The following is a 19206-nucleotide window of genomic DNA, read 5'->3' as shown; positions in this document are numbered from 1 at the left end:
TTCAGCCCTGGGAATCTAAAACAAATTCCCTAAAGTATCTCAGGAGATACTTTCATGATCACACTGAAAAGTGAATTAAACCTAAAAATTCAGGCTTATCTAGCCTGGCCCTCCTTATTCCCGTGCAGTCCTTTTCATCATCAACACAAAATGCTACCCACTGTGTTTTTTTCTTTTCTTTTTCTTTTTTTTTTTGGCCAACAGGTCTTTCCTTTCTGAGCAGTTCTTTCTTCTCCACACCTGTTCCCCAGTCATAATTGCTATTCCACAGTGTTTTTCTTACCCTACATCATTTGGTTTCATGGCCTGTGAAAGAAATACATGTTCTCCCATTTTACAGCCCAGCCCCCTGTCATTATTATACAAGAAATCCCTACTGCTCATCACACCTTGTTCACAACCTGGATTAGGAGTACTCCTTTCATTACACTGCAAATAACAATGTGGTGTTATTTTGCTTTCCTGAAAGCCATTAATCCATTAATCTGAGCTACTTAGCGGCATTAGAAATGGAAAAGCAGCTCAGTTCGCTTTGGAATTTGCTGTAAAGTTTGCCTTTTTAAACCTCTTGCTCCCAGGGTGCCGGAGCCTACATGGCAGGGGTGAGCACTGCACAGGCACCCTGCACTGCACACCGTGCCACTGTGTCACCAGGAGGCTGTTCCCACAGGTACCATGGCACCTCCATTTGGGGGAGTGCCTTGTCACAGCCCCCCAGCAGCACGTTGCTGCCAGCAGGTGCCCAGGGTTCACCCAAGACCATGATGGGATGCAGCACAATTCAAAACATCTGGGATGCCCAAAAGCTCGTGGTGGTAAGGAAGAAGACACATCTAAAGGACCTGGATAAGGTGAAGGGACAGCTCGTGGGAAGAAGGAACATCTCTAAAGGAGTAAGCTCGTTCTGTTCTCGTTTCCATGAAATTCTTCTCATGGAGAAACTGCAGTGATGGCAAAACCCTGTGTGTGTCTTTGGCTCAAACCACTGTTAAGTTAGGATATAAGCCAAGCTCTGAGATGGACTTAACATCTGACGTGAAAAATCAGTCATTCATTGCTCGGTCATTGACTTTCCTGCCATGAACTAGCAAGAGGATTTCTTTCTTTCTTTCTTTCTAACCTATCAAGTTCTCAGCTTTTTCTCTCTCTCATTTTTTTTATTTTATTTTTTTTTTAAGGAAACAGGTACAGTCCACTTGGCAGTGGTCATAAGACCCCAATGCAAAATCAGAGAGACTATTTAGAAACTACTGTTATCCCTAAAAATAACTGACACAGGGCAAGGACTGAGGCTTATTTTTAGTGAGGATGGAAAACCCTACATCAACCCTATTTTTTGGCTAAACCATATTAACTGGTTTCCTAACACAGAGTCAGGAATATTTGGAGCCCACTAAATTCAGACTTCAAGGAAATGTCACAATGAAAACAATCACTGCTGTGACAAACGCCTGAATGGGAAAGCACCCATTTAGTCACACATACTTTCAACATATCTGAGTCAAGAGAGGTAGGACCCAACACATGCTTATGTAACCGTGTCATGAACTTGTCTGTTCATGCCAAGCTGGCATAGAGTGTTTATTACAAAATAACCCCTCTCTGAAGGTCAGAACAAGGGCCAGGCAAAGGTGAAGTGAGATACAAATAGTCTTGAGATAAGTCAGATGGTAACTCCCAGAAAGTCTCACATCACCACCTGGACGGAGATGCACTCATTCGTTAACCCAGCATCAATCGGAGCATCAGGTGCTAATATGTGCAACACCAACCCAACACCAACCTGCGCATGCAGTCAACTTTCTTTAGAAGATGACAGCTCTGTCAACAGGAAGGGAATTGCTCATTTTAAAGTCCTGAATGGAGACCTAAAGATGTCATAGTACACATCTTCGCAAAGCATGTAACCTCATGCCACGGTGCTAAGATCACCTATAAACACTATCCAAATGGCAAAACTTTCTCCACTGTCATAAGCTTCTCATATCACATCCATACCTCTAGGATGCTGGTATTTTTCTGTGCCTTTCTTATGAGACAACCATTATAAAATTAGTGTTTTCCCTTTGCTTGTGCTTTTCTTCCAACCACCGCAGAAAGATTTTTCATAAGCCCTGAGCTCCTGTTTGGAACTGATGGTGCTTCAGTCAAGATCTGCTCATAGTTGTGGAACAATATTTCTCGTACAAAATGCCCAGCCACAAACCCAGCAAGAAAAGTTGACTTGTAAGGTCTTCATTGCCTATTGGGGCAAATAGAGCAATTCCTGCATTTGTTAGAAACTGTTCCTGACCCACCCCAGAAGGAAGCAGGCAGCACTTCTTCTTCACAACACATACAGAAATAAAGATATTTTAAACAAAATCTTAAGTTCTGCCAAAGTTAATTCAGCTGCCAGAAAAGATCCTGTCATACAATATTCCAATAACCTTTTCACTTTTCTTTCCCTTAGCCTTTTGTAAACCAACTCTGACACCTGCTTTATGATTTACCTTTTCACTGTAACTTGGTTTTATTTATTTCAGTATAGGAGCCCAGGAGCATTACTCAAGAAGTTTTTACTTACTATTGCAACAGAGAAGCTGGCTGAAATTCTGAAAATGTATGTTTTAAATAATTTGAACTTTAGTTACTTCAGCCAGACATTTATCTATCACATGAACTATGTTTTTCAGATTAGCATACTGTGCTACCTTTGCCTCTCACTCCTCCTCTTTCATGAGTGGAGGCCAACCCCTAAATCATGATTGGACACCAAAGACTACACATTGTGAAACTCTCCTTTCTCCTGCAGACCCGGGACAGAGGGTCACACGCATCAAGACAGAACTCAAAGCCAACTAGAGAAGAGCCAAGATGAACCTTCTTCCTTCCTTCGCTCCTGAAACCTGGGCCCTTTTGCTTATTTTTGTAGCCCTCCTGCTCGTGTGAGTAAATTATTCTTTATTGGCTCTTTGCTCTTTCTGTTCTTGCCGTTGTTCATTCTCATGCAACCAGCGTGCTGAAGAGCAAACAGGTAGGTGTGAAAGGCTCTGGGAAGTAGCAGAGGAGTCTAACGGTTGTATGGACGAGGGATCTTACTAAGGTCTGGAATAATCCCAAGGACTGTTACAATGCTTTTACTAAGTGCCAAGGCAACAATTAAATTATAACGGTGCCAAGGTTTCGTTACCACAGGTTGTATATGTTAGTATAGGTTACTGTCCACAGAAATAGCCTGAGGAAGGCTGTGCCTCTCTGACTGAGCAGCTGTAGGATCAGCTCTTACTCCTGACCCCTTCTATAGTGCCCAGGTGAGATGCTCCTTGCATGGGCATCAGCACCAGGTGTGGCAAACTGCAGAAATTCAACTTGCTGTGCTCCTACAGGAACATCACCACATGTACTGCCCCCAGCCCACCCTCGCAGGGGGAGGAAAGGAAGCCCAGAGCAAGGTCGGCTCTGGCCCCTGGCTTTCCAGACAAATTCCATCAGGCAGGAGTTGTACCCTGCTGCTGCAGAGGCAGCCACGCCAATGAGAAATGCTTTTGTCTACTTAGCTGATGCCATTCATCACGTACGGTCAGCCAAAAAACCCTTCTGCTGGGATGTGCAGCACCTCCACTGGAAGTCCCTGCCTACAAGGCTGGACTGACAAACTTTGTGGTGTTGACAAGCCCTTAGGCAGAGACAGCATGTTGGTAGCCATAAACCTGAATGATTAATGTGGTGCACATGGGCACAATACATTTATCTACCCTGGGCAATGTTCCAGCCACAGTGGTTCAGTAAGTTCTGAAACTTTTGGCCATGTTTTTTGAACCCTTTCCTATGATTTGGATCACTCAAAAATTCATTTGGGGCAGGCTCTTCCAAGAAGAAAAACCTTATTTTTGACCCAGACCTTCCTATTTCAATAACTGTGGCGATGTAGGGCTGCTGGCTACCACAATCCCCCTCCCTCTGCAGCCACTTGTAATTTCATTGGGGCAAGAAGGACAAAGCCCAGATGCCCGTGCTCTGATATCTGAGCTAAAATAGACACCTCAGTGCCATCAGCACCAGGAGGCTGCTCAGATGCCTTGTGTCTGTCCGGGGCAGTGCTGTTCCAGTTCACACATGAACAACCATCAGGCATTTCTGGTTCATTTCCATGGTAAGAAGATCTAATGATTATTCCCTGGCTTTACGCTGAATGGCCCTTCTCAGCCTGCTGAAAACCGTGTCATGTTTTAGCCATAAGAGCATTAGATTTCGTTCTCCTGGCTGTGTTTCAAGCAGATTAAGCCTCGCCTATGTTTCTATAGCATTGCTGGGCTTTGCACTCAGCTGAATCTGGCATTTCCTGGTACTCCTGCTCCTCAGCTGCCTATGAACTTTACAAGTGAGAATCCGCAAACATTTTACACTTTGCACTGAAGCAACATTTGACAGAAGAGGTTAAAAATTGACAAGCTGAGCTCTGTGAAATATTTCCGCACCCACAGACACCCTGTTCCCTGGTTTCTCCCTGCTCTTTTGGACCACAGGATGAGGTCCATTTCTGTGCTCCAGCAGAACCTGTGCTGGGGATCCTGATCCTATTGGTGCCCTCCCAGGTTTGGAACAGTAATAGTTCATAATCTTAAGGGAAACCCCTCTCTTTCCCCAGCTTTAAAGCAAGGTTTCCCCACGACACGGGCTGAGCAGCCACCAGCTCGTGGCCCAAACAGGATCTCTGATAACAACCCTTTACCAAACCTTTGCAGTTTTACATCCCTTCTGCAGCGAACCGCTCACTTGGGAAGCTGCAGCTGCTTACCAAAACCAAATATTTTGAAGAGCTCTTTCAACACAGACAAAGACAAGCTTCAAAGGGCTGCAGCCCAGGCCCTTGTTGAGAAACAGAAGGCCCCGAGGTAGAAGTAATAACTTTACAGCTGCCAAAAAGGGGTGCTTCAGAGGAGAGAAATCTGTAAGGCTGTCAATGAAATCTAAAGAGAACACCATCAAGACAAGCCTTCCTAATGCATGACTGAGCTAACGCAGGCTAAGGGGAGGGAGAACAATAAATGAAATTAAAGCACAGCTTGACAAAAGCCCTGTTTGGGACATCACTTCTGGCATGACTTTGATTTCCTTTCAATGAAAACATGTAAGCTTGGTGTTCCTTCTTCCAGCTTTCTTTTCTGCCTCTCCTTCAGTTGGCAATGAGCTCCTCTTTTGCATTTTGCTGAAGGCTTTAAGGTCCTGCTTCCACCAGAAGGCAACAGCTTTACAAGGCAACAGCTTTTACCCCGAAGCCATCTCTCTGAAGGTGCATGGCAGCAGTGAGCCTTGCCACGTTTATTTTGCAGAGCAATTTTGGGCCACTTTTTCTCACCTCCTGGCTTGACCTCCACTATGCAGAGTCAAGGGGACGTTGCTGCAGTCCCAGGGCTTCAGGGAGCTCGCAGCCCCGTGGTGACACAGTGCTCAGTTGTGTTTTCTGCCCCACAGATATGGAATCTGGCCTTTTGGTGTGTTCAAGAAGCTGGGCATCCCTGGGCCAACCCCTCTGCCTTTCTTTGGGACGTGCCTGGAATATCGTAAAGTAAGTGACTGAAGCCCTCCCAGCTCCAGAAATATCTGCGTTTGCTCATACAGCTGTAGCTGAGCAGATACATGGCGATGATAGGTTATCTCCAAATGCCAAGCTCCGCTTTAACGCACAGGTTGTGCAAAGGCCAGCACGGGATAATGGCTCAGGAGCACAAACCACGGGGCCTTTCCTCTCCTGTGTCTCCAAATGAGCACTTGCAGGTGGCTGATTTACAGCTGCCCTTTTACTGGGGGCCTGGCAAGCAGCTCATCCACAGCCTCCTTTGCACAAGCACGATACGAGCGCTGCCCTTCAGTGCTTTCAGGGAGGGGAGCAGTGGGGACAGCTCTGAATACCAGCTTGAAGATATTCTTCCCAACCACCTCTCCAACACTGTCCCCTCCACTGCGTCCTGAGTTCATTTTTAAATTGCTTTCCACAGGGTTTCTTGGATTTTGACAATCAATGCTTCCAGAAATATGGGAAAGTGTGGGGGTAAGTATTCATATAAACCAATGATCTCTTCTGAAGCTAAAAACCAGAATCCATACAACAGAAAAGAAAAAAAAAACCTGTAGGAAATCTCCCTTCCCCTGCAGCCCCGATGGTGCAGCTTGCAATAGGGTGCAAGTGGGGGCTCACCTTAAAACCCGTGGATTGCAGGGCAGTGCCACTGCCGCGCTGTACAGAAATTGCTTTAATCTATACTATGAAGGCTGTTTCAAAGACCATAACAAAAGGTCCTCACCCATTCCTAACAAAATCAATAGCAAAACTACTGTTTAAGGGGGAACGTGGAGCTGGGAAGTCAAGTTCTGGTTTCAAACAGAAGAGGAGGGTGAGCAAATTCCCAACACTGAGCAAAGCCGCAGGTGCAGATCCTGCCCTGCTGCAGTGGGAGCTTTGGCAGCTATCATTGCTCTGCTCTGTACACCTCCTATGGCTTTTGTAGCTGCTGTTATATTTTGGGCTGCAAACATACAAATTCTCTGTAACGCATCTATTGGCCCCTACAGCAACTTAGAAATTTGAGCCTGGGAAAGATATCTTTGCGTGAAAGGGGATGACATGTAAACCTGCTTAAATCTATATCTGTTCCAGGAAAACATTCAGAACTGGCAGCTTAAATTGACAAAAACAAGGATCAAGTTTTATCTCCGAGGATATTTCAGAGCTGCCAGCCCAAGTCTCCAGACACCCAATTCATGAGGCTGGAAGGGGTCGAACAAGTTTCCTTCTAATACTGTAATGTGTTTAAGTGCCTGGAAAAACACAGAGTCTAGGGAGAAAGTGAAGACACTTGCTTCATTTAGTATCTGCTCCTTTGAGGGTCTGAGCCCAGCTCATTTCCCAGAGAATTTGGAAGGTGCTTAGCCCCTTTATCATTTACAAAAACAGATGGGAGGTGGCCTGGGAGTCCTCTTCTATCCCTTATTTCTACATTCTTGTACTTCAGCATTTGTAGAACAGCAAGGCTGGTGATAGAGGAGCATTTGACATGTTTTCTTTCCCAAGCATTAGCCTGCAGCTCAACTATCTGGGGTTGTTCATCTATCTCCTCTTCTCCCCCGCCAGGATTTACGACGGCAGGCAACCTGTGGTGGCTATCTTGGACCCCAAAATCATCAAATCCGTGCTGGTTAAGGAGTGTTACTCCACCTTCACCAACCGCAGGGTAAGAGCAGCAGCACTGTGATGTGCAAGAGACTCCAGAAAACAAAGTACAGGAGGAAACGAGCGTGCAGCAGGGTTTCCCATAGGGTCTGCGTGACTGCACTATGGGGATTACTGTAAGTGGCCACTGTATGTCACTGTTCCCCTGCCTTACAACAGCCTGGGGACTGCACGCCCGGGCTATATGCCTGCACTTCAAATTCTGCTCATCCCTCCGCCTATATACACACAAACAGGATGGATTTGAGCCTGTGTGAGCATGCAGGAACCTGCCGGGGTCCCGCTAGTCCCCGTGCCACCCAGCTGGGTGCACTGGGTGTCACAGCCAGGTGTGGGCATACATGTGCCCAGGCACTGGGTGTGTTTGGTTAGTTGTTTGGGATATGAAAAGAGCCTCTCATGTGGCATACTGCAGGAAAAAGCATCATGTATTTGCATGTATAATGTGTATACATTCCCATTCTTGGGAGGAAGCTGCAAACTTCTGAGGTTAACACCTTGCCTTTTCCCTCCAGCACATGGATCTAGCAGGGGTGCTGAACAACGCTGTCTCATTAGCTGAAGACGAACAGTGGAAACGGCTTCGTACAGTGCTCTCTCCAACCTTCACCAGTGGGAAGCTAAAGGAGGTAAAACACAGAGGATCGAGTACAAGCTAAATCAGAAAGTCAGGAGGCTGTTTTCAGGCTGAGATAGTCATGGGGGTTTGATTTCTGTAGTCAGAGCCTGGCAGCTGAGCTGGCCTGTTTAATTTATGCCTGATGTAAGAAGGAAGAAAAAAAACTTAACAGAAAGATCTTATTTGTAAATATTCATGAAAACCCCTGTAGTCTTTGTAAGCCTGTCTTAAAGGAATGAAGTGTGCTGTACTTTAGTGACCATCTTTGTTTTGTGTTACAGATGTTTCCTATAATGAAGCACTATGGGGAAGTGCTGGTGAAAAACGTTCAAAAAAGAGTGGAAAAGGACAGTTCTATACCAGTGAAGGAGTAAGTAGCTGCTAGGAGCAGCAGGCTAAGCAACAAGCCTTGTTAGCAAGTGCTGTGGTTTGTTCATTACTGGCAGCACAGATCACTTGCTAGGCAAACCAGACCTCTGAAACAAAGAACAGGGCTGGCTGCGAGCCTGGCTGGAAATTCATAAGGGGAAATTTAAACTAGGATGTTAGAGAAACTTCCTAGAAGCAGAGGCCCACAAAAGCCTTCCAAAGGGAATTAGATGGGAGAAAATATGCATGAGCCTAGCCTTGTATATCCACAGAACCATGACAACTAAATTCCACAGGAAAACCCACTTTTCCCCACATATGCTTGGGGCCTATGAACTGCCTCCTCACCCTGCAGCAAGCTGGGGATGCCTGTAGGGCCATGGGCCTCCCAGCCCCACACAGCACCGTGGGGCCCTCTTCTACCACCTGCCCCCGCTGCTGGGGTGGGACTGGGCAGGGAGGCAGTTACACAGCCCCATGTCTGTTGTCCTTGTCCACATCCTTTAAATGGGCTCTGGAACAAAAGCAACTTGCTTCACAGCCGGTTTCACCCCTGCTACAGCAGCTACGATGCAGAAGGGGCAGCAGCACACCAGCAGACACCATAGCCCCATAAGGAGAAGCAGCCTGAAGGACAGTTTGTACCATCACAGGGCTACACGGGGTCAAACGATGCTGTTTTTGTGGCATGTTTGAAGCAGGGTGTGTTACCACCCCTCCCTGAGAAGCTAAGATGCTCGAGAGCCCCATGCTGTCCTTACACTAACATGCTCATGCAGCCACATGCTGTTTAACATCTCCAGGAAGGCTGTCTGATTTCTAAACACACACAGGCACCAAACCTTTCTAAAATCCATCCCTTTCACTCTAAGTGCCTCCCAGTTGCCATACATCCAACTTCCTTTTCAACAACCAGGCAGGAGGTCTTACAAGAATTTATATTTGAATGTGACTTAGGCATTAGGAAAAATGTATTCACATCATGCAAATATTTAATCACAGTACCTTTTCCATCTTTTCTCAGCATCTTTGGAAGCTACAGCATGGATGTGGTTACCAGCACTTCATTTGGTGTGAACATTGACTCCATGAACAACCCCAAAGACCCCTTTGTCAGAGAGATGAAGAAACTGGTCAAGTTTGACTTTTTTGATCCAGTCTTCATTGTGTCATGTAAATCACTTTTTGTTGAAAGCTTTATTCAGGTGTCAGAGTACTATTGATGTATGAGTTTAGCAAGCATATCAGACACTTGTGAATCCTATATATTAGCCAACCAACTGTTGCTTAGATAACCTTACTAGCCAGGATGGAAGTCCTAATGGCTCTTGTCTCGTTGTTTCCTCACTGTTAGCTTCATACTAGAACCCTGGGAAGGAGATGAGTAAAAGCTTCATTGACTTTTGGCATCCACAGTGCAACAAACAAGAACATCCCAGCCAATATCCAAACATAGGCTGGAAAATGATCCTTGAATTGAGAGCTCAGGTGTGAGGCTTGAGGAGAGTGGTGCTATCTGAAATGCATTTTCTGGAAGAGTTCTGAGTGGGGATTGTAATTAGATGCAATTTTCTAGCAGTGATGATGATGGACCTTAAATCACTCGCAACCTTAAGTCAAGATTAGACACCTCGCTAATACACAGGGAAAGTTGTGATCTGTGTGTAGAGGAGATTCTGGTGTTATAGATTTTTATGAACCTATAAAACAAGCCCAGGATAGAGAATTCCTATGATAAAGGAAGTGGTCTGAAGGGGATATGAAAGTGTTTGTATGAGCACAGAACAACACTGAACAGCTCAACCTGAAAAAAATCAGAATTTGAAATATTTCTCTTCTAAGCTACCTTTCTGTTGTAGTGCTGCACAAAGCACAGAAGTAACCTGTCCTTAGAAAACCGTGGTAAAAGGTGGCATATCCGTTGGTCATCTCTTAAAGTTAAGATTATACCCAGTTCAGTTATGTCCAGTTAACAGGAAGATGGGAGAGGGTTGTGTGAAGACAAATGATCCCAAGGGAAAGAGAAAGAGGGGAAAAAAGCCAAAGCCTAGGCAAAAAAAAAAAAAAAGGAAATAATTTGTGATTACCATGATGACTGCTTCAGTAACATCCATAGCTATCTTATATGAGGTGGAGTTTACATTATTCAATTCCATTTTCAATTTGTTTTTCAGTTGTATTTCCATTTATATGCCCTCTTTTGGCCAAGTTCAATGTAAGCGTTTTTCCCAACGATGCTGTAGATTTCTTCATGAGATCCATCTCCAAAATTAAGCAGGATCGTGAAAAGGAGACTCAAAAGGTAAGCAAACATGAATTTGCTAGCAGTTGTGGCAGCAAATTCCCTCTTCTCAATACACACAAGTGAAATATCATCATTCAAGGGTGATGATATCAATGGTGAAGCCAAAGTCCAATGACTCAGTAAAACCCCAAAGTTACTAAACTGCAAGCACTTGATTTTAATGCCTTTGGAAAGTCTGATTCGACCAGTTCTGGCATGGAAGCATGGTGGACTTCGTACATCCATGATCTGAAGTAGAATACAGATAAAGGTTTGGCAGAATGACTTTAAGCTTGGGCTTGCAAAATTTCTGATAAGTCAGCAAACTAAGCCACTCATCTTCCTTGAAGATTAGTAAGAGGATAAGGGAAAGCAGAGTAAGCAGTGCAAGAGCACCGGACAGCAGTGCTGCCCTCCAGATCTGTGCCTTCCCCTCTCACTTTTCAAACACGGAAGGTGTTTCCCAACAAAACTCTCCCTCTTAGAATGTAAATGCCTTTCCTGAAACTCACTTGAGAGATTGCTCTCTCACCCAATGCTTTCACAAAAAGGACAGGTAGGTTTCCGAAATAAAAAGCAAGTGTCATGCTTTACTACAAGGAAGCCATGTGCATCAGGGTGATACCTTCAGTTTAGAAGCAGCGCTTGGGCGCTGGAAGCTGTTTGTGCAAACCCTCCCTGCAGAACCTGTCAAAGAAACTCTCCTGCTTTTTTCCTCAGGGCAGGGTAGATTTCCTGCAGATGATGATTGAATCCCAGAAAACACCCACTAATGGGAACAATGAAGCGAATCACAACTACAAAGGTAACTATGTCCAAATACTCATCGGGGAATGGGGGCTGTGGGAACGAGAAGAACATGGCGAGCCATTTCCCAGAGAAAGGTCCCTTGGCAGGGAATCAATCATTTACACCCAGACAATTTCCTGGATTCTCTAATCAAATGACTTTCCACACAGATTGAGTAGCTCTGCATTACCAGAAATGCACCACAGCAAACCTGCCCCAACCCCACCCATTGCTCCTTGTTCCTTGCTGAGGCTGTCCACACCAGTTTTGCTCATCTCCACATGTCCTCTCTCTTCACAGCCCTGACTGACATAGAGGTCCTGTCTCAAGCATTCATCTTCATTTTCGCTGGGTATGAGCCCACCAGCAACACGCTTGGTTACCTGGCTTACGAACTGGCCTTGCACCCTGACGTACAGCAGAAACTGGTGGAGGAAATCGATAACGCTTTTCCCAACAAGGTAAGGGGACGCTGAGCAACAGCAAACACCTCTGACCCTGCTGTTCTCCTAGCTCAGTCCAAAGAATGACTCTTTAGCTCCTAAGCATCATCCTGAGATCTTTTAAGAGCTCCAAGACACTCACTGACAACTTAGTCCTGTAGCAATTTTCTTTTGGCAGCTACAGCCTTACAGGCCCTGCACAAACCCATTTGCCATACCCTGCATCCATGCACAAATCAATGTGAATTTATCATCAGTCTCCATCACTCGAGGATAGAAAATTTAACCAACTCTGCAATATCTACCTTGTGTTTTGTTCTTCAGCAAGCCAGACACAGTTGAGGCAGAAGGGGTTGGGGGCAGTCTGGTTTCAGCAGTCATTTTAGGAAAATCCCGTCCTCACACCAACATACCTGACCACCTTTCTCCTGTTGTCCGAAGGCTCCTCTCACATACGAAACAGTGATGCAGTTGGAGTATCTTGACATGACCATGAATGAAACCCTTCGTCTCTTTCCCCTCGGGGGACGGATTGAGAGAGTCTGCAAGAAAGACGTGGAAATAAATGGGGTGACCATTCCAAAAGGAGCCGCTGTTATGATCCCACCTTACATCCTGCACCGCAACCCTGAGCACTGGCCAAACCCAGATGAGTTCAGACCAGAAAGGTACAAAATTGCAAAACACGTAATGAAAGGGAAGAAATATCCTGCTGCTTTTTCTTCACATAGTAATTAAGTATTAATCTGATTAGCTTCCTAATGGTGTTCTTCCTATCTTTCCACAAACAATACCAAAGAGAAATTGCAGGCTCATGGGAATGTAATTTTAAGACGAAAATGAGCTTTGCAGCTAAAGCAGGGTTTCAAACAACATAATCTAATTGGGAGAATAATATTGATACTTTACAACATCTTGTATACAGCTTTTAGGCTTGCTGAAGAGGCACATGTAGATAATATTTTGGACTCCTAGTCCATCTTTCTGTATCACCTTCATTGCCAACTTTTTTTTTTTTTTACCCCCCACGCAAGCTTTGCTTCAAAGTGTATCAGAGCTGATCTTTCAAGAGTTGTCTTCGGGAAAGTTACTTATCACTAGTTGGTTATTTTCATAAGCAGCCTCTTCCTCTCATTCCTAAACAAGACTGAAGGCATAGGCTGCTCCTACCAAAGGTGACTCCTGGTTTCCCTCTCACAAAAAGCAACAGAAAGGAAATATTTTTGGACAGCACATTGCCTAGATTTCCACGTGGTTTCTGCTGGCCTGGATGGCCAAAATTAAACTCAAACACTGGAAGGGGATCCCACCTCCTGCCCTGGACTAGGGCCCTAACACAGCACTCAATTGCTGAGACACTTTGCATAAAAATGAGCAAGTTTCTGTAGGACCTCAGCAAGAGATCTCTGGATAAGTAAATAGAGAGATTTTTGATTTATTGTCTTCATTTTTTTTTTTCCCCAACACGTCATTATCCAGGTTCAGTAAGGAAAACAAAGATTCCATAGACCCATACACATACCTGCCCTTCGGAGCTGGTCCCAGGAACTGCATTGGGATGAGGTTTGCTCTCCTGAGCCTGAAAGTTGCCATTGTCGCCCTGTTACAACATTTCACCTTCCAAATCTGCAAAGAAACTCAGGTGAGGAACTTGCATTACATTTGGAAACTTGGACATGAGCCAGGTTACCCTGGGTGCTGACAACAGTTACTTTGCACTTTTGGGGACTGGGTCTCTCTCCTGAGCACTAAGGGAGGCCAGAGGTGGGTGATGGGACCTGGGAGAAGGGCCTGGGTTACCAGAGCTCCCTTCACTGCTCAGGGATCGCCAGGTCCCTTAAGAGGCTGCAATGAGCAAGCGCAGGGAAAATCTTCCATGAGGAAGAACAGCAAAAAAACTAGAAGAGGCAGGTCTGTATTTCCACTGGAGCTCAGCAACTCCCAGACATAGGTGTTTTTTTTTTTTTTTTTTTTTTTTTTTTTGCCAATGTGAATTTTCTGAAATACAGCTCCAGGCTGGGTGGGAGTTTGACCAGATTTGTGCTCTGAAGGAAAATTAAGAGACTGCCTCAAGCCCCTGAAAAAAAATCACCCCTATGGACCAAGTTATGCCCAAACCATGGCCAAGCTTCCTTTAATCTCTCCTTATTTCATTTGTCTAACTTCAAGTGTGCTTTTTCCCTCTCACCATTGCAGGTCCCTCTCAAGCTGAGCTCACATGGACTCCTATCACCAGAGAAGCCGATTATTCTGAAGTTAGCCCCTCGGACCAACGCCACACCCGCAGAGGCGTAAAACCCAGCTGTGCCTGCAGCAGCTCTCCAGTGCCTAATGAGCACTGCGCTAGCAAAGGGATCGCACATCACAGGAAATCTCTCATACAGACACAGAAGAACAACTCTAGTTAATTCTGGAAGCAATTACTACATATTTACCAAATAACATAGCTGTCAAAAACGTAACATGGATCACCGGGCAGTGACAATATACAGCCCCCTTAATTTTGATTGCAGAAATCAAGAAATAAATCCAAATGAGAAGCTGATCATCCACTCACTTCTAAGGGGACTTCTCCATCTGGAGAGAAGGAATTATTGTCACATCCAAGAGAAACAAGGTGTTATGGAAATTCAAATTGCTAGACCTTGCTGGGCAGGGACGGGTGACTTTCTTCTTGGTGTACTGATGCTTGAAATTTTGTGTTATAATTGAGCCGATTGGTGTGAGACTATATCCTAGTTACCAATCCTCTCTTGTGCCATGTGTTAATTAAACTAAAGTGTGTACAAATACTGTCATTAAAAATGTTTGAGAGCTGTTCTGTGTTGTGTATAGCAGCTGATCACTTCCTATTTAAAAAAACGTATTCAGCCTAAGCCCTTGAAATTACCCATGTACATTGCTTTCCACTTAATTTAATGAATCTGATCCTTCATTTAATGCGATCAAGCCCTCCCATTTGTACAGTATTTTACAAACACTATAACTCCCACCTCTTAGTCTGATTAAGAGGTTGCCTTGGGTTCACTACTGGCCAGCCCTCAGCCACGCCGGGGCTGCAGAGGACAGACTGCAGAGCGCGTGCTCCAGGAGTGGCGACAGGAGGACGACTGCTCCTGGACACAGCTCATAGGAGCTGCCTTGCCTCCTCCCAGAGCCTTGCATTGCCATCATGGGAGGTCAGCCTGGTATGAGCAGATTTAGGCCATCCTCGACCACATAGACAGGGATTATATATCAAAAGACAGGTGGGAGGTTCTCCTGGGTATGACTTTCACATGCCAGTTAGCCCCACTATCTTGGGCTGGTCCCAAGACCTACAAACCAAGAAAGAATTAATAAAATGGGAAAGGCCTGTGGAAGATCCGCAAATGGTTCAAGTTACCCTTTAGCTTTATTCTGGCATTCTTCACTCCAAGGCATGTTTTCCAATCCACTTATCATGGTCTATAATTTCCTCTCACGGCAGTGTGCTTTTCTCTTTAGTCTAGCAGCCTAAACAGTCACATGATCCAAATGCTACAACCCAACATAGCACAAATTTATTCAAGAATAAATATCCCTTTAGCTATGACAGCAATTAACAGTTTGGGAGAGGTCAGACTGTGTGGTAGCCTCCTAATCACTGGAAATCCTTTAACCAAATCTATCCCTTCTTCAGGAAGATACAGTAACATTCCCCAGGCTTTAATTCAAGAGTTAGCAGCTTGTGCTGTCCCAAAAGGCAGATAAAACAATTATAGTGCTCCCTTCTGATTCATCATCTGTGAAAAATTGTTTGGGTTTTGCTATGTACACAGAAAGGCACGGTTGGAAGTGCTGCCAATAACGCCCCTGCTCCATTTAAACTGTTGCTCATCTCTTAACAGGGGTTAACAACCCCCAGTGAAAGAGCTGGACCTGCTGTAACACTGCAGCAGCTGGCTCTGATGGGAGAGAACAACGCCCCTGCACGGACAGACTAGCTTAAAAATGCATTTTTAAAATATAGAAAAATAGTTATAGCTTAAGTTTCAGACTCAAGGAAGGGGAAGGAAAGGGGAAACCATCACAAAAATACTAAGTTGCTTACAGACCAAGCAACCCCTTCAAAGTATAGGGAAGCCTGTAGGTATCAGGTGAACAAAGCGAAGCTCCCAGGCACAGTGCTAGGAGCAGGATGGGGTTAAAGCAGCCATACCCCGATGCAGGCAGTCCCTGCCCAGCACATGGCATCTCCGGGAATGAAGTCATTAGCGTAACCGTACAGATCATTCTTCCAAATGTGAAAAATGTGACTAATTCTCTAGCTTCAGCCAATTATGACCTGCCAGGACTATCATAACAGCCCATAAATAATGTGTAACAAAATCATGGTAATGAGCCTTCGAGAAGAAAATTAGATCCTCTGTGTCTTAACTCCATAAAATTACTTTGCCTATATGGGCTGCCTCCATCATTCCCAGCACTTCTCCTTGCCTTGCTGCCCGTCACCACTTGTGGCCACGCGTCTACTTGTCCTGATAGCTGTGCAGTATTCGAGGTAGTTATCACCATTTTGTCTGTTTCCTCTGAAGAAAACCAGAGGCATCACTGTTGGAGCTAAAAATCCCAGTGCACTCTGCTTTGAGTGTTTTCATTGATAAACAAAATAAGTATTTACCCAGAACTTCTCGGCACGTCATTGTGGGACATGGTGTTGTCCCAAGAAATCAGTATCTTTCTGTCAGAGGGAAGAGCTTCCTAACACCATACAACATGGAAATTATTTTGGAGACACTTCGGTTTCCTTCCTATCCCTAAATCCTCCCGGATTCCAAATAAGAAGGAAAATGAGAAAAGAACAAAAGAGCAATGCAGCAGCATATAAAAAAAACCACAACATTTTCTTATATTTTCAAGCATGCCTCATCTTTGCCAAAGGGCTAACCTTTACCATTGTACAAGGGTAAAGGGATGGCACCCTGGTAAATCACGAAGCACTGGCCCATCGCTCAGGAAGTCTTCCTGAAGCACGCAGAAATATATTCCCCAGCCTACCGAAAGATCTGCTGGGAACTCTCCAGAGCAAATGCATATCCCATGACGTGAGAACTGTTCTTGCATCATTTCTGAGCAAAGATAAAAATATAAGTGGGGAAACTTTTTTCCTCTTCTTCAGTTAACTATGACAGAGTAACCATCAATGTTACAGTAACTTGCCTAAATGATGCAAGATTTCCAGTTGGTTGCAATGATCAAATGGATTTTACGAAAAAACAAGTTTCCTGATGCTTACAGCATAGAAATATTTTTTGTGCCTCACCCAAGCAGTTATTGGGTGTTTCAAAATCAGACTGAGCCCTGACAGACAGAAAAATGGCCTATTACCAAACTAAGTGTCCCTAAAGCATTGAAGTCTTTTGCAATTCCATCTTGCCTTTAAAGTGAAAAATGAAACATTTTCAGACATATTTCACCCAAAAGGAGGAATAGGCAGTGTTGGTCCTTTTTCTTTCCCCTCTGCTGATGATTCCATAGATTCTCTATCGATACCCTGCCATCGGACGCCTACATGCAAGAAGGTGCACAAAGAAAGAAGCTGGCAAGCAGAACACGCTTGTCACAGCCCTTCCTTCCTCCATCTCCCTATTAGAAATAACAAGCCAGTGCAGGGAATTACCAGGGCATGACAGATAGCTTGGAAATGTGGAAAACCTGTAGCTGGATTTATGCTCTGACATAACCTTTATCTGTTGTAATGGAGAATTAGGCATATTGAATTCCTCGCCATACAGACACGGAATTTTGAAAACCCTTACTATTGCACAAATGTTGACAGCATATTTTATTTACTGCATCATTAAAGGTTAAAGAGACTCATTCTCCAGAGGATTCATTTTTTTCAGTGCTTAATATCAATTAAAGCTAATTTCAGCTCTACCCTAATGATTAACATAAAATATGGAAAAAGCTCTAACTGAGCATTTCTGTTCATTACTTCAATTCTCCTGTACTGCTGGGGCACTGAAGCAGCTTTACATCACCCGTGACACACTTTTACCCCTAGAGTTCTTGGTTACTGAACAGATGATGTTGCAAAGATGCACAAAACAGCTTTGATTTTATTGATCAAAGTTTCCGCTTAACTAGTTCATAGCTGATGATCAGGAAATATTCTGTGGGTTTCCTACATGGCTTCTGCAAGCATCTAGATTAAAGCGTGTTACACAGCCTACAGCCTCCATATTGTGTGTATGTGTGCACTGATACATTTGTGTAGTCAGAAGCTTGCAAATGGAGTGTTAAAGACAGTATAACTGTCCAAGGGGAAAATGAAAAACCCTCACCTGCCACTCACAAACTAAAGCCAGTCCAGCTGGATGCATTTATCCATCTTTGCTTGGCAGAACGCTCGTTCTATCAACACACCAGGGAGTGCCAAGAAAAATAAGTTATAGCCCATCCCCTAGACTGTATCAGGGCTTTGTGCAACCCAGCTTAGACAACGCAGGTGCCAGACTCCACCGTCCTAGGGCTGCCCAGCTGTTTGTGCTCTACAATCAAAGGTAATAGGACTGGAAGACACTTGTGGAAAATAGATCTCACAGACCAACCTCCAGCACAAGAGCAGGGTCTTGTGCTAACTTGCCCCAAGCTTATCTAACCTTTTCAGAACTTCTCTGCTTGGATCCTAATTTTAAAGTATTTATTGTTAACAGACACTAATCTGGGATCGATCTGTATCCAAAGGTCACAGCAAAAGCCAGAGGGAAGGTGAGCGGCGATACAGATGCTCCAAAGAAGGTCAGCTGCTGCCACTCAGGCTGCTCTCCGGTGGTAACCACACATCAGTCAGCCACCAGTAGCCTTAGCAACATCCATGGAAGTGAGCAGATGTCTGATGCTCCCAGTAATTATAACAGACTTCAGTGGAAATCAGCAGGATATAAAAGTGGGGGGTGTACATTTGCAGATGCCCCCTGCTAAGAAATGAAGTGCCCAGGCACTTGTTTTTGTGTCCCATCACATCCAGCTCTGGCCCAGGACTCTGCATCGAGCTGTGAACATCTTCCCAGGCAGGTCACCGAGCCCCCCACACTGCTGGTCTCCATCATTTCAAGATTGCAGGTGGCTTTCTGCTTCCCCCTCCTCCTCTTGAATCCTCATGTTTAGCTTTCAGTCACCAGGATTCATTTGGCTGGGAGTAAGCGAAACAGCTCTCTTAAGTGGAGGAGCTACCTAATAAAGTTTTAATGGAAGATATTATTTCTGTTCTTTACATTCCATTAAAAGCCAGTCAGGAAATGAAAGCCCAGGAGGGTTAGCCATGCTGGAAACACTCAGCAAGAGGCTTTTCTTCAGGGACTTCAGTCTAAATGTTGCCCTGAGAAACAGAATGTGCCGCAAACACAGACAGCTTGTGCTGGTTCTGACTTCGCAAACATGAGCGTATTTACACACACGTGTCTGTGTGAGCATATAGAAACACCTACATGCACACTCCACAGAATAGCAGGAGCCCCAAGGA

At 44.7% G+C, this 19206-nt stretch overlaps 1 protein-coding gene and 1 long non-coding RNA gene across 3 annotated transcripts in view; one reads left to right on the top strand and one right to left on the bottom strand.

Moving 5' to 3' along the window:
• The window catches only part of LOC110352832 (uncharacterized), a 37274-nt gene that overhangs the window by 13581 nt on the left and 4487 nt on the right, over positions 1-19206 (bottom strand). The window contains exons 2-4 of one of the 2 annotated variants that reach the window (XR_011803538.1): positions 13240-13343; positions 12131-12259; positions 6625-7833 (exon numbers count right to left, since the gene is read on the bottom strand). This is a non-coding gene — a long non-coding RNA (uncharacterized lncRNA). Of the gene's footprint in view, positions 1-6624; positions 7834-12130; positions 12260-13239; positions 13344-19206 lie in introns of those variants that run through there. The other variant, XR_005269560.2, reaches the window with a different exon arrangement.
• LOC101799795 (cytochrome P450 3A9) lies at positions 2788-14538 on the top strand. The gene is made up of 13 exons (XM_005020119.5): positions 2788-2927; positions 5458-5551; positions 5982-6034; positions 7115-7214; positions 7729-7842; positions 8114-8202; positions 9226-9374; positions 10376-10503; positions 11206-11290; positions 11575-11735; positions 12159-12385; positions 13197-13359; positions 13914-14538. Exons 1-13 carry the CDS (start codon positions 2857-2859, stop codon positions 14010-14012), a joined length of 1533 nt encoding a protein of 510 aa, XP_005020176.2. The 5' UTR covers positions 2788-2856; the 3' UTR covers positions 14013-14538.

The sequence above is a fragment of the Anas platyrhynchos genome, chromosome 15, assembly GCF_047663525.1.
Source record: "Anas platyrhynchos isolate ZD024472 breed Pekin duck chromosome 15, IASCAAS_PekinDuck_T2T, whole genome shotgun sequence".
In the NCBI taxonomy this organism is placed as follows: Eukaryota; Metazoa; Chordata; class Aves; order Anseriformes; family Anatidae; genus Anas; species Anas platyrhynchos.
Note: the sequence above shows the minus strand (reverse complement) of the source record. Positions and strands in the feature narration are given on the sequence as shown.